The 16,417-nt window shown below is 34.4% G+C and overlaps 2 protein-coding genes across 2 annotated transcripts in view; both read right to left on the bottom strand.

Annotated features, from left to right (window-relative positions):
- LOC134796771 (uncharacterized) overlaps positions 1 to 15,871 on the bottom strand; it is a 28,253-nt gene extending 12,382 nt beyond the window's left edge. Inside the window, exon 1 of the transcript XR_010144990.1 lies at positions 15,858 to 15,871. The gene's annotated coding sequence lies outside the window, so the exon portion shown is untranslated. The remainder of the gene's footprint in view (positions 1 to 15,857) is intronic.
- On the bottom strand, positions 252 to 13,972 carry LOC134796677 (uncharacterized). Its single transcript, XM_063768826.1, has 3 exons — positions 13,789 to 13,972; positions 4,755 to 4,875; positions 252 to 2,859 (listed from the first exon to the last, which is right to left on the bottom strand). Exons 1-3 carry the CDS (start codon positions 13,877 to 13,879, stop codon positions 2,745 to 2,747), a joined length of 327 nt encoding a protein of 108 aa, XP_063624896.1. The 5' UTR covers positions 13,880 to 13,972; the 3' UTR covers positions 252 to 2,744.
- Positions 15,872 to 16,417: the final 546 nt, after the last annotated feature.

The following is a 16,417-nucleotide window of genomic DNA, read 5'->3' on the forward strand; positions in this document are numbered from 1 at the left end:
ACATGGTACAACATACGTCATTTTCTGACATAGCGTGTTAGACAAGCGCCATACATTATTAATTTATTATTTTATGTCGTAACACGGGATGTGCACCCCAAAAACCGTAAAATTGTTATATGATTAAAATTTTAATTTTAGTAGCTGCGTCTTTTTTAATTATTTATGTTTAAGTAGGTACCTATGTAACCTGAGTAGCACCACGCTAAAACTATCTAAAAAACTACAGGAAAGTAACAAAATACAACAGATTTTTACAAACTTATTTAATCAATAAATATAAATTAATTCAACAATTTGGCGGCAAGATAGCTTCGAGAGTCGAAAAAAACTCAACTCTAATAAGGAACTTTTTTAATTCCAATTACACGAGTATTCCAACTGGTTACACTAAAGTCAAACAAATGGTCAAATAATCATAAAATCAACATAAAACATATACTATATTACATAATCTTAAAATTCCTAATTTATAATTTAATGTTTATAGATATCTAGTTGGGTCAAAATTATTTTCGTTGTCTTGTTTCTTACCTGTCACGCTTATATTCGTGTCTTTTATCAAATAAATAAAAAAATTTAGTGCTATTGCTTGTCTTTCTAGCTGTAGATTTTAATTATTTTAATAAAAATTCAAAACTATATTTCACCCCATACAAAAAGCTCAGTCACATTTTTTGGGGAACAAAAACAAGATAACGAAAATTTTGACCCACCTAGCTGATCTTAATAACTGCCTCAGTTAAATGGCAGACATCTAAGTTAAGTATAGGTGGTGATTTCAACGGTAAACCAATATGAACTTCATAATCAACAAATCTACCTTTACCTTGATAGGCCATTTTGATCAGAGGGAAACGTTATTCTGAAACCAAAACTCGGTACTGTACAATTTCAATCAAGCTAATGTTACTAATAAATATAAAGTGTTATATGTTTATAGTATTTTTCAAACTGGAAGGGTACGATGATAGATGTCAATTCAATACAATTTTGCGATATTTGGCATTTTTAGGTTATAAATTGTATGAAGATGATATCTATCGTCGTACCCTTCCAGTTTGAAAAATATTATAGATGTTTGATAATTAATCACACAAAAACGGCATAACAGATTTTGATAGTTGACACCCTAGATAGTAGATTACCCAAAAATATATTTTTATAACTGGTTTCAAGAGTGTACTAACGAAGAAAGAGCATGTACCTAATGTAAACATCAATGTAATTTAATGTAGGTAGGTACAGTCACTAAAATTAGTAGCTTAGCACACCTGCATACATTTTTAAATGCAAGGATGCTAAGCTAATAGTTTTGCTGACTGTACTTATCAATATCAGTTGGATGCAAACATAAGTACCTATCAGAAGAACGTTAATACGTTTTCAGTATAATTTAGCGCTAAATGCACATTCGAAAATAAGGCCTTCCAAATGGATATCAAAACGCAAGTCAAGAGCAAAGCGGTCCACTCTGTATCATTGCTCTTTTGACCCGTCCTTTGATGGCAAATACGCTCTCAATGAACGCACTAAAACAGTCCACTTTGTGAATACCGCAAGCCTAAAATGACATCGGGCTACACCGCTAGCTATTTGCAAAATCAAAACGTGAGTAGGTAATAAGGTTTTGATACGCAAAAGCATGGAATAATAGAACCTGTACGGATAGGTATGATGGTCGTTCTTGTCTACGTGACAGCGTAATAAAACGGTACCCGTCACTTTTATTCGCGCTCAGTTAAAAAGTGACGGATATTTTGTCACGTGGATAAACCCATCCATAATAGGCCTGCTGTTAAGTTATTAATCTTAACCATTTTGGCTCGCTAATCGTACTTCAATAATTACTTTCTTACTCACAATAACAATGCCCAATGTTTTTACATTTTGTATAAATCGTAGTCCCACAGTATTTGGTCCCTATGTTTTTTCTCACAAAATATTTTTTATATCCTTCTGTAACCCAGAAGCCTCTTTATAGGACGGATTCTAACATACAATTTAAACTTTTATTAAACAAGACGAGATTTCAAATTCATATTATACTAAACAGGCGCTTCTAGGGTCCAGGAGGAACTAAATTCATAAAGATCATAAAGAAAGTATCAAATAGTTACCGATTATATACTGTCACAGAGTTTGAGCTATTTAGCGTTTAAGCTTAATCGGCTTTTCAATAAGTACCTACTTGCGCTATAGAATCTCTCAAACAGCTCAACAATTATAATTCGACACTGAACGCTGAAATACCCACTATTAATTAATATTTCACAAGCAACATTCGAACAATCTTTATAACGCTCATTTATGAGCTCAAATTACACATAAAATTTTACATTATGTATACAGACTATACCTACTACAGTTTGATTAAGGTAATACGGATAAGTATGGCAGACTGGAGGGTCATTCTCTGGGAATATGTCTGAGGTTGCGTCTAATTGCCACGGACTCTTTTCATACATTTTGTATGGGTCGCGGCAATTAGACGGTAGACATATTTTTTGAGAATGGTCCTGGTAAGTGTGGCTGGTATTTACATTGGGGTCTGTTTATCCTTTAATTAGTGTTTATGGCGAGTCCATTACATACTACATATATTTTCCGGCTTTACCATACTAAACTCGCAGCCAGGCTAACGTAGTGACCTTATTTCATTTTAAATAAATATAATTGGTTTTTTTTTAATTTCTCACAGCCTGTTTTTTTCAGCCAGTTGGATATACTCTCATAATAAGTCATTAGACTTGGTTTTCGGCGTCACACTTGATCGTAGGGCAGCAATGGGGGTAGGGCTTCGTGAGATCCCCTTTTGTCTTGTGGCATTTCGGATCGTTAGTCGCCACCGACCCGCATCTGAAACATGTTTTTTTTTATTTAATAAACATTCCCAAGTCTGAAATATGTTTTTTAATTTAATAAACATTCCAAAGAGTTGACATTAAGTTAAAGAAAATAAAGCGAGTAGGAGTTTTGTATTGCAAAGTTTTTGTTAGCTCTAATTTCTTTATACTACCATTTCTAGCAACGAAAACTACTTAAATATAAATGTCACTTCAATGCTCGTAAATCGTGTCTCGTCGTGAGCGTAAAGGATCACTCACGCTAGACCAGGCCGGGGCCGGGCCGGAGCTTCGTTTTCTATGGAAAGCACCACGTGATCACCGATCAGCCGTCATAGAAAATGTCGGACGCCTTGGCCCGGACACGGTCCGGTCTAGCGTGAGTCATCCTTAACTTTGATTGGATGCCGGCACCTAGGTTTGCGTGACTTTTAAGTTGTGCATAAAGTCTGTTGTCAGCGTAAATACGTCGAAATCGTTATGATTGTCAGTTTTGACTTCTAATTTTCTCTTAAAATAGTCACTTACTTATATCAGTTATTCCACAGGTGTTTTTAGCCAAATTTACTATTTCACCTTGGTATTTTCATTTTTGCATAATAGGTACCTAACAAAAAAGTGTTAGTCGTACTTATATTTGTTGTTTACTTATGCGCTATAACTACCTACAGGTTTATTTATAGCAAATATGTATATATTTACATTGAAGCGTAAATTATTGCACCGATGAAAAAGGATATCATGTGTAATCTGAAATTCCAACAACCTACTCGTATTTTGGAAATGTATTTCTATGTCCTTATTTTACGCCTACAATACATTTTGTTAGTGAAATTTGATTCTGGTTTTTATATAATGCTTTTATTTCTCCTTTGTTCTAAAATTCGCCGAAACACATGGAATGCAAGTAAAAAAAATTTTCTTATCAAAGAAAAAAATAATAGCATTTTATAACAATTTCTTGCTTTCTTTGCATATCATTTCTCACACAGTGTCCATCCATCTTTTCCTTGATTTTAATTTCATCTTATATATTTTTTTTTTAATTTAAAATTTAATCTGTTTATTTCATAAAAAAAGCATGCATATTTACAATTTTAACTACTAATCTTAAATTAAAAAGATATCTCTCCACATTCACTCCTAGTACCTTTTACGCCACATGACTTACATCACATGCCCGTACCACGCTAGGCGGTAACCATAATATATCCTATCTAATAAGATTATTTAAATTTGATTTTTAGGGTTCCGTACCCAAAGGGTAAAACGGGACCCTATTACTAAGACTTCGCTGTCCGTCTGTCACCAGGCTGTATCTCACGAACCGTGATAGCTAGACAGTTGAAATTTTCACAGATGATGTATTTCTGTTGCCGCTATAACAACAAATACTAAAAATAGAATAAAATAAAGATTTAAGTGGGGCTCCCATACAGCAAACGTGATTTTTGACCAAATTTAAGCAACGTCGGGCGTGGTCAGTACTTGGATGGGTGACCGTTTTCTTTTTGCATTTTTTTTTCGTTTTTTTTTGCATTATGGTACGGAACCCTTCGTGCGCGAGTCCGACTCGCACTTGCCCGGTTTTTTACTGTTACGCTGTTAAACTTATTTTATTTACCAGAAACAATCAGGTTTACTTAACATCTTACCTTACTTTATAATAAAATTAAGATACCTTAATTAAAACTATACTAATCTAAATTAATATAAATCTAAATAAGGCCACTGCACCATTGTGTCAAAGATGCTGGCAGCATTCCCTCGCTGAATGGCAATACTAATGCGCTGCGAGAGAAAGCTGCCAGCTCTCTAAACTTATTTGAAATTATATATCTCGTTTCGTGCGAATCTCTCCGTCTCTCTAGCGAATATCCCCAGTTATTCGTTAATGAATGTACTTACGTGGCATAGTACAGCATGTCCCCTCCACACTCTATCCGGACGCATTTGCCGATGGGGGTAGCCATGGACCCGTACGGGATGACATCATTTACGTCCTCCACGTAGCAGCCTTCTTTGTGAGCTGGAATAGGAGAAAATTACGTGTGAATACAGAATCACGCACGGTGCCGACTTCTTTAACCCTTTGAATGCCACGCCTATCGTGCGCGGCGCGTCGTCATCAAACATAGAAGTTTTTAATTTTGTAATTTTGTTATTTATTTATTTGCTAGAATCATGGTTAACACAGATGTTACATAGAAATATAAGTCCAGCACAATTCTGCCGACTTACGGCGTGCAAATTTTACTATACATACTTAATTACTAACATGCATTTACTCTAGGTATATTTACATATACCTAGATATATTTATTTATTTATTTTTGTGGCAAAATAGAGTGATTGAGAAAATGAAACATCGATAAATCTGTTATCGATACCTAAATCATAGGTAGATTAATATTTAAAATATGTAAATTCTACTTGTTGTAGGTAAGTTACCGAGAAATTTGAATAATGCAAATCAATTACGAAGCGGTACATAATTTCGTTATTAATATATTTAGTACTTAAAAATAAAAACGTAAACTGTAGTATACAGTGCCAAAAGAATAAAAAACTACCAATATATCAAAAGAGAAGAATATATCGAACGTGTTGTGCATTTCGCGGTAGCTGTCTTCTTATAAAACTTCGAAAACTCGGTTACGAAAACAGCAAATAAATTCTTCTTTGATAATTCATTATGAAACGGCGAAAAATAATTGCACTTACGTAGCCAATTACGAAATCGTAATTATGAAAACGAACTAAAGGTAAAATGTAATAAATAACTAAGTATAACCGAACGTTAAGGTAACATCGATAACACACAGTCATGTCGATATTTTATTTTATCAATCACTTTATTTTACCACAAAAACTTCTATGTCTGGATTGTCTGGTCATCATGAACCTTGTCGGAATGCACGAAGGTTGCTTTTTGGATGTAGCCGTGTGCGTCAGTTGACGTCTTAAGCGGTCAAAGTGTTTAGTTAAATATTTACTTAAGATAAGTGGGGGATAACGAACAATTTTACTTTTTACATTGAATTTACGTTTTTACAAAGGAAAATGCCATGAAACAAATTTACACAGGAACTAGATTATATTTACAAAGACAGACTTCAACCTTAGAAGGTCAAATTAAATATATTAAAAACGGGTCACTCACGTATTTTAAGTCGAAAAACGCTCGACATGTTATGCTTATGCTTAGAAGGTCAAAGTGGGCTCGATAGAATAAGATCACGACGACATGTCTAATTTTCAATTAATTCCAATTGTAAATCGTTACCCTATATCAACACAGAAGTGTAATTTTAGTATAAAATAACTAGGGATATAGACGTTATTGTATTGAAAGATTTCATCGCAGATTTCGCGCAGCATATTTTTTGTTCCCTCCTAATTCCTTGGGTTTACCCCCTATCATCGTTCGCAATATTTAATAACTCTATATTCACAGAAAATGGCACTAATATAGTCATGACTCGATTTGATTAAATATCCGAATATTAATTAGGCAATTAACCTATCACCTTTATGGTTATGCGCAGATCATTGTTTTATTTATTCAGCTAATGATAATTGTTAATGTTCTTGTGCCCATAAAATATAGAGGTGATCTAAATGACCTGAAATGTTGTCATATTCATATAAACAAACCATATTTTGCAAAACGTTTTCGTCTCCGTGGAAGTCGAGTCGTATCAAAGCAAGATGGAAGATTTAACAAAGTGTGAAATCAGATTTGGCCTCTTAGGTATTAAAAATGGGGACAAACCGTCTATAAAGTAAATCTACAAACGGATCGTCGCTTCTAACTTTTACATTTGAATGAAGTATACGTATATAAATAAGGTAGTTCTTGCCCTATACCAGCATTACTAGCAAAACATTTCATTATGCGAATCTTCCCCGCATTGCCCTTAAATATGTACAAATTGTTTGAAGAGCCGAGATATATTATCTGTGGTAATTATGGTCATGCTATTTTCTTCCAAACAGTGATAAAAATGAGAATGAACTGTAGGTATTTTGACAAGCGAAGCGCTACATAACCCTGGCACCAAGCCAAGGGTGCAATACTGCATTCCTTATTATTTTCTGATGATATTGCTCCAATATTCAAACGTTGGGTTCATTTTCTTTCGTATGACATATATTTCAGTTTATAATATAAATAACTTAGTATATTTATAAAATATTTTCATAGAATAATTTAATTTGATATTACTGCGTCGACGGTGATTTCGCCGCTATACCTATCAATCTCCTTGATAAAATAAGTGACGTTCGCGAGCGCATTCATCTGTCACTCGTTTTTAGGACATTGACAGACACCGCAGCGGCATCAATGCAGTTGACATCCGAATGTCGCCTAATGGGATGACAGCTGCTTGCGTCATATTTACGTGGAGTGGAGCAATATTGGCCCAGTATTTTTATCAATGCATCCTAAATAGTGCTTTTAGGTCATCTTGTATCGTTAGGTATTTAGCAATCGTGCCAATGCTAGCTCATTAGATTATTTATGTGACCTAGTTCACTTATCGTTGTTTGTGAACTCTGGATTAAAGTTCAAGTAGGTCACTAGATTTATTCTTAAATTTATGTTTGAAACAAGTATTTCCATTAGGTACGAGTAATATTGTTTTCAGTTATGGATTGTGAAAAAACACCTTTTTTTATTATGTCACTAATTCATAAGAACCAAGTAGGTATAAATGAGTTTCACCTGGTCCGTTGAGATACTGTAATCAAATCTTGTAAGTTATATTAGACCTAAGCGTGCGGCCCGACTGGATGTTAAGCTTACACCGCAGCCTATGGGCGCTTACAATCACTCTAGTTGAGTTACGCTCGCTTTGTATTGTTCATACTTGTTGGCTGGTGCGTAGCTGACATCTATTTTAATTTTAATTTCTTATTTTTGTTTTATCTATGGGCATTTGGGCATTTTAACCTGGAATAAATATTTTGAATTTGAATTAAGGTGACAAGCAAGGATTTACTAAGAGATATGGTGAATTAACAAACAAAAAACAATAATACGCTTCGATGTCAAAAAAAAAATATTTTGCATATAAATGTAAAAGCAACTATCATACAATATTAGCATCTGCGTCATAGCCTTTAGAACTATAGTAAATTACACGCAAATTACAGATGAACACGATACATTCGTTCTGTAACTTGAGGCAAAAAAGCCGTATGTTCTATGCGGCCGTAACATTCTTAACATCTTTTTTCTTTTTAAATTGTGCCATTAGTCTTAATATGACTATTTATATGAGCCATGTTTTTAAATAGAATAGCGAGATAATGATGGCTAAAAAAACTTGCATAATTAGTTAGCTATGTTGGAATAATCAATCAGTTGATACAATCAAGTAACTATTTATAAGTTACGATAATCTTTTTCTTCATTGCTTATTAGATATTATTCTTAACAATAATAAGAAATACAGTAACTGAACCTAAACAATAATATTCATACAAAAGACTTTAATTGTATATAAAAAGAGTGGGTCTCACAAGTTGTAAGTCGTAACGGTAGACCTCGTCGGAGATGGCGGAACGAGCTTGACGCTTTTGACAGAGACTGGTGGGAGACTTCTGAGGATAGGGATACGTGGAAGAATAAGAGGGAGGCCTTTGCCCAACAGTGGGACAATATGGGCTCATAATAATAAACCAAATACTTATATACAGTTACAGAAAGCAGCTATACTTAATACTTGCAGAATCGTACGGAAGTTTCTGCAAGAGGATGAAAAAAATAATCTAACTTGATTGCACATATATCATCTACTTGGCTCCGGCCCGTAGATAATATTAATTACCAGCTTAGGCTGAGAAAGAGAAATCTCGTAGAAAAGAATAATAATAAAATGAGGTTTTTTTAAGATGCATATCTTAAACTTACATTATCTATCTCAATAAAAATGCATAACTAATAAGTCGCTTTACAAGGTATAGCTTATTGCAATATTTCGTGGAATAAAATACTTACAGGCCTATTCGGATTTCGAGATAATCCAAGATCTAGAGACGATTTAGAGATCAATTAGATCTACATTAGATATCGACTAAATGTGACTTGGATATCTAAGTCATAACTTGTCGAAATCGTTCAAGAGGACCTCCAGAATCGCGGAAACGTCAAATTTGACATATCTATCTTACAAATATCTTTGAATTATCCATATTGTAACTTGTTGAAGTCTAGTAGAAATCTAATTAATTTTCCGAAACGAGACGTTATACACTAAAGTTGTAGGACAGTCACTGGTAAATACCAAACATGTATTTATTTTTGCATGCATTGCTGCAGTTTCCATCGGAGTCCATCTCGCTCGCACTGATGTATTGGTACGATAGAGAGCGAATGCGATCGAGTTCGAGCAGTAAATGTCAAATGGCAACTCGTGGTAGCCGTGCTTAAGACTAAAATCGTATGCACTTGGTAGTCATTGGGATATCATTAAATGTTTATTACAATCGTTAAATTAATCGCTAGTGTACTTTATTTTGGCTACAAATTAGCATTACCCCTGAGGTCAACGCAGCGTTATCAGACCTCAATGTCGCAGTGTCCCTAAATAATCAGTATTCACGGTCATTTTACCCAACACGGCGATAGTACACAAAATATAATACAGCAAACAACTTATGAACTACTGAAGTATATCAGTTTAAAGATTATTAAAGGCGACGGTCGGAAGTCAACTGCTGAGGCGCTACCGCGAAAACCGAAATTCGCAAATTGCGGGGATCTGTCTCTTTTACTCCAATGAAGGCGTAATTAGAGTGACAGAGAAAAATGCCCGCAATTTGCGAACTTCGATTTTTGCGGTAGCCCCTCTGATACTTTACTGTTGCTGCGTCGTTATTGCGTTGCGGCCGCTGGTATCTGTCAATTTCTCTAATTAAATGAGTGACGGAATGAACATCATAATCGCGGCAGTACTGCGGCGGCGACCGTCACTCATTTTCCCAAGGAAATTGACAGATACACTACGGTAAAAATGACGCCGCAACAGCATGTCAGAACGTCAACTTTATTCTCATAAGAATAAAGTATATCGTTCCTAGTAACCATAGTATAGCTTTGCTTAGTTTAGGGCTAGGTCGATCTTTCTAAAGTAAAATGTAAAGTCCCATAATATATTTTTTTACTTATACTTATTAGGTAAACGAATAAGTAGGTAACGAAATTCCTTACACCACTGCGAAAATCTGTTAACTGCGCAGGTGAATCTGACCCTTCGGATAATTCTGCAATAATTTATAGAAGATAAAATATTTCACCAGAGGTCACCCGAAGGTCAGGGTCCTCGTTTTGTAAACAACACGTTGAGGTCGTTTGTTACCTTTTAATTTTATTTTGAGGAATCCCAGTGGCGCTGGCGTTAAAATCGATGCGTATTTTATTGCATTCTTTAACCGGTTTGATGTGGTTTTAAAAGGTATGGTTAACAGTTATACCGCTATTGGTGGCGCATAAGGGCCATTATTTATATGTTAATGTTTTTTTTTCGTCAGATTTGATAGACGGATAGTCAGAGTTCCCTATTCTGTACAATAAAAGCGCACTTTCAATATACCTATATCCTACAAAATCTTCTTCTGAGTTACGAAAGCGTACCTACCATACGTTTCCATAATTTCGTGACTAATTTTTATGTTCGCTTGGCATTTCGTATTCGTTTGGCCCGAATGAGGGCCTCTTCAAACTTACCAAATTGTATAATGATCGGACGAAAAAATAAATAGTCAATAAATAAAAAAAATGACAATTAATAAATATTGAGAAGGATTTGACAGTTTTCTGACATCTTGTAACATCATAGATTTGGAGAGATTTTTACGTTTAATTTTAATTCACCCGATTTACTTACGCCTAGTATATAATATTTACCTTTCTCAAAAATTTATCACTTTATGACCTCACATAACACATTTAGGTAAAAAATCCTTAAACTCCGAACAGCAAACTTTTGCACATATTGCCGGCAGGTAAAAATATAGGACTAAAACTACGAATTATCTTTAGGTTTAAAGCAAAGCTTCGTTTTTGAACGTCAGCTAACTGACAAACGAAATAAACGCATATCACTGTCATTCGTTAAAATCGGCTTAGTAGTTGTCATGCAAAGTTTGCAATCCTTTTTTACGACACACTTTTTTTTATTTATTACGGCAACGGAAAAACCTAAGAAATTCGTGTTAGTGAAATCAAAACGATTCTCGAATTGAACGCGCCGGGGAAGCCCGCATCCGTTTATTGACAGAACTTATTAGTGTCATTTTAACATTTTTAACAGGTTGTCGACCGAGTGTGTAGTATTACTAGTGTGACTCTAACTATTGTTGATCACGTGAGTTTAGGGATTGACCAAGCCAGTACAGCTTCTATTCGCCCAGATATCATTGCCAAGACTAATGCAATTATATAAATAAATAAAAATAAAAAGTCATTTTTTGTCGCAAAAAACAGCAATAAAAAAAGCAAAATAACAGTACAATAGGGCTGTTGACTGTACTGTAGTATTAAAATAAATAAAAAATATCAACCGTCAAATATAACTAAGACTAGGACGCCAATCGGAACATACATTTTGATATCAATTCAATTGCATGTGCATTTCACTCGTGCGTACACGTATTGGCGCGAGCACGGGCGAATAATAACAAAATGACATCATTTGGATGTTATAATGTAAGCTTGAAATCTTCTTATATGTTTGGAATTTCCAAATCCTTTGCACCCGGATCCGGATGGACAGAATACGTCAGTTGTTTTCTTTCTAGTGAGAAAAACAGTTTGTTGTGAAAAAAACGGAACTATGATGCCATTGGATGCTTTGAATCACTGATTAGTTTGGTGAATCAGTTATGAAGGCCGATACTGTGAATAAATGCTAATTGGTTATGTATAATCATATAAATGGTTTTATGTAAATATTATTGCTAGTTAAAAAGATGTTACACGTGTTATAGGAGAGAAATTTTATATCACACCAGTTTTAAATTAAACGTGGATAATTTTTATATTGAATATAAATATACATATTTTTTTTAGACTGTGCAAGTGAGTATCTTGGCTACATCAAATATGGTAATGATCATCCTGAAATTAAATCAACTGTGTCAAAATGCATTTTTTTTTAAGGGCAGTCATGGGAGTGCTTTAGTATATTCTGGATGGCCAGAATATATTTATCTATCGATACAGTTAGTTTTTTTTAAATTATTTTTTCTAAAACTTATAGGTACCTACGTTAGAGTAATGCTCTGGTTTCCTAGGATAGCGGTGCCGTCATATAGCGGACGTCTCCATACAAATACTACAACATCCATATTTAGCCGTATTATTTAGTATGGAGACGGCCGCTATATGACGGCACCGCTTTCCTAGGAAAACCGATCTTAAGACTTAAGAAAAGTCTGCAACCATTTTAATAGCACACGCAGTGCAAGTGTTATTTTAAACGTCACACTTTTATGAAATTGTGACGTATAAATAACACTTGCAGACTTCGTGGTCTAACTCTATCGTAAATAAATCGTATTTTCAATTCAGGTACATATTATATTTATATTATACAAACATAGAGGGCAAGATTTGATAATAATCTCTTTGTTTTTTTTTTTATAGAGCGAGACGCTTTCAGCTGGCAATTCGTCCGTATCATAGATGTATGCAGTACCTACAGTCGAGTTCAGAAACGTCTTTACTCTTTCCAAGCAACGTTCCAAAATAGTTACTCATTTGTACGTTGCAAGTGTTGCAACAGTAATGCAGGTTGACATCCGAACGTCACTGCCGCAGTCACCAAACTAAAGCAAACTTCCAAAATAGGTAGTTAGATTGATTTTATTGGTGCTAAAATTAAAGCAGTGTGCAAAAAGTAAGGCTAAATATACCTATTTACATTAGAAATATTATAATGTAAGTACATTCGTTGCAATCTAATTGGAACCATTCATGAAATTCATCAATTTACTCAAGGTTAGAATAGGAAAAAAATGTAGAGTGGGCTTCACGGGGTGGTGCGTTTTAGAAATAACAAATAAAAATACAAATTATCTGGTATTGGTCGTAAATAAATAACTGGTAACCTCAAACTATTATTGTCAAACGTCAAAATAGAGAAAGGCCAATGACTTTTTAATATTACATAAGTGTGTCCAAACTGCCCTATAATTTGACTACAAACTAGGATATTATATTTTTACGATATGAAATATTTTGTATCAAGAAATTTTTATTTAACTTTCAATTGGTCTCGATTTAAACGCATTTTTTTCTTGAATTATGTTCTTTATAATAAAAAAAATTGTTTTATTTTCAAGGTTTCAAAAGGAACTGTTTAAGTACTTCTTTATTCCTTCCTGTATCCGGGAATACTTACAGAAGTAAAAGCTTTTAGCAAAGTTTTTGTTATAATAGCTGTTTACGTTTTGATATATATGAGGATGTAGGATGGTCACAGCGAAGAACTCATCTTTAGTAACTTTGTTGCCATTTACCCTTCAAGGTATATAAATAAACAAAGAAAAATATGTGTATATATTTGTCACTTTAATACTGCAAGTGGCAGCTAATAGGTAATTTTAACAAACCCAAACGCAATTAGGTTGCGTTGTTTTATTACCGAATTCTTTAGGCCACCTCCTGTGTCCATAACAAATAATATATGGCAAACTGTTGGACTTTTTTGTATATTGACATGCGATCTCATTATACATAGTTTTGACAATAAATAAATCTTATTTTATCATAGATCAACTCGATGGTACCATAATATTGCATTGTCACCCAATTTCCATAATATTTATGAAGATAGCACAATCGAAGAGTGGGAAGTATAATTTAACTTGCAAGGTTTTACCCGAAAATATTACAAGTTAAATAAAAGCTTGTAAAAACTTGTAAACTCACCTAAATGCGCTGGTTTTTTCGGCACTCTCCCTCTAAACGTAGCAGCACTAGCCACTCCAATCATCAAACACAAAAATACCAACTTCGACATGTTCAAACACTAAATCAACTTTTTAAATTCCAACGTATATGTTGTGCCCAGGCTAGGTTCTCTCAGCGCGCTTGGTGAAGCAACTGGCGTGCGAGTAACCGGTGTGCCGTATATAGTTAGGTTTGAGGTGGGATTTATACACACATACGATTTGTTTACGGCGTACTTAAGATGCAGTGGGTTCAGCCGGTTATTTTTGAAAAATCGTAGCGCCTTTTTAGATCATAATACGGTTGGCAAAAATATGAATTGCAATCTTAAGGCCTTTCTTTAGTAATTTAATTAATTCAAAACCAGGGTGCCTAGCCAAGATGTCAATCGTTTGCGCTACGATAACGAAACGTATGTCTATCTACCGCACTAGTATGTACTATGTACCTAAGAGTGACAAAAATTTTGGGGTCGATCCTTTACTAAAAATTGTTCAATATGATAATTGACTAAAATATTCACCTCGCAAATTATGGTTTAAATATCGGAGAATAAACAAGTTTACAGGAAAATCAAAATACATATTATCCGCAAGTCGCATAATATGATCATCCAGTGAAAAAAAAAGTTTGAAAAAAATACCCTAAATACTTAGGGTATCTTTTTCAAACATTTTTTGCATGCATCTAAGAACATTGCTTCCGAAACTCACCCAAATGTGCTGGCTTCTCGGGTGCTCGTCCCATAGCCGTAGCCGCCATGGCTACTCCAATCATTACGCACAAAACAGCTAACTTCAACATTATTATAATATATTATACACAAAAATAATAGTTTAAAGCTTGTGATGTTTTACCCACTAGCTTTGTGAGAGAAGTGGCGATACAGTAACAGAAATAGCGTATTTATCTCGATGGTTGATATTTGTACCTAATTACGAATAACTTGCATTAAAAGAAGATAATATAAACAATTTTTTGTTGCCTACTGATATGACTCATGGCAGTAGGTAACATCGCCCACGCTGTTAATTGTATATCAGTGGCCCTTATGCACTTGTAATAAGGTCCACTGATGTACAGTTAGGAGTGATGTTGTTTGTACAACTGACCAGTTTTATCAGCTGGCCTTTCACAAAATGGGCCGATTTTTATTACATTGACGTTTTTTTTCATGAGATCTTAAACTTATTAGTTAGTTTTAGGGCAAAATAAACAATAAAACTGGCACATAATCAAAAATGCCACTTCTAAGGTCTCTAGGTACAGATCCTAACTCGTAATCAAAATATAAAACTGATATAATATATGTACCACAGGTTAAATATTTAAAAAATGTTGATTATTAGGCTTCTGAACAAAATTAGAATTCTCGATAATTTTGTAAGTACTTGACTACTCGTATTGAGTGATTTCAATGATTAATTGGTTCTCTTCTATAAACTGTTAAAAAATTGAACTCCGAAACGCAACTGTGCGGTCAGCCTTAGCAAGGTCGTCTCTTCGGAATGCGAAGGCCGTTTGTAAGTAAACAAAGTAAAAGATTTTGACAAGTTACATATGATCGGGTGTATGGTATGTATTTTTGTTTATTAGGTATATCCATATTCCATCATTTTTTCTCGACCCAGTTTTAGACCCACCGGTCGTGGGTCTACAAATTGGTCTGATTGCATTTCCCGTCAGTGCATCACTTACTTGTGCATCAAAATGAAACCAAAATTTAGTAAATTCTTATACTTAGTTACTTTAGCAATATTGTGACACCACCTATTGCTTGCTACGTATCTGCTTGATAAAAATAGTTTATATATCGTTTATTTATGTTTCTCAATATGAAATCAAAATACACATGTCATCGTTCTTTCTATTATAAAGTCAAATCGGTCACAAAAACGGACATAACCTTTGTACCCAAAGAGATATAATGAATGCAGATTGTTTAAGTATTGCTATTTGATTCCGTTGCTCTATCCATGACCATGACCATGACCCATGATTAATAGATTTCTGTTAAGTCGACGGCCACAACAACGGATGTCGTGAACGCAAGTCTGCGGGCAGCCTAATGAAGGATGTGGTTGGAATGCGGCGTCTACTCGGACGTCATCATGCCGAGAAGAACAAGGTGACGTTAGGGTGTCGACGGCAGCTGTATCTGTCAATTTGCTAGATAAAATGAGTGACGTTCGCCGCCGCATTAGTGTCGCGATTATGACGTTCATTCCGTCACTTTTTTATAAAAGGATATTGATAGATACAGCGACAGCAACAACGACGATGTATCGGTAATGCAGCTGCAGTGAACATTCGAACGTCACTTTTAGATACAAGGTAAAATATAGTTGAATGTGACATCAAGAAATCATAATAGTTGAATCTGATGTCAATAAATACAAGGAACAGTAATCGCTAAGCATACAAATTACTTTATAATTGTGCTTTATGTCTTTATTAAGGGGGTACACGTTTGTCGCATCGAATATAATTATTGTACTAGACATTGTATTAGTTATTAGTTGTCTGTGTTGTGGTAAGGTTTAAATCAGTGATTATATTATTCATTTTATAATATTAGGTACTTCTCTCTTTTTATGTAATAACTATT

Source organism: Cydia splendana, chromosome 14 (genome assembly GCF_910591565.1).
Source record: "Cydia splendana chromosome 14, ilCydSple1.2, whole genome shotgun sequence".
NCBI lineage: Eukaryota > Metazoa > Arthropoda > Insecta > Lepidoptera > Tortricidae > Cydia > Cydia splendana.

What these genes read in the sequence shown, in the direction of transcription:
- LOC134796677 (XM_063768826.1), bottom strand. Translation starts at nt 13,879, where the DNA reads ATGTCGAAGTTGGTATTTTTGTGTTTGATGATTGGAGTGGCTAGTGCT. An exon ending in GAAAAAACCAGCGCATTTAG is followed by an intron (nt 4,876 to 13,788) that starts GTGAGTTTACAA and finishes CTCCTATTCCAG; the next exon opens with CTCACAAAGAAGGCTGCTAC. An exon ending in GACATGCTGTACTATGCCAC is followed by an intron (nt 2,860 to 4,754) that starts GTAAGTACATTC and finishes AACATGTTTCAG; the next exon opens with ATGCGGGTCGGTGGCGACTA.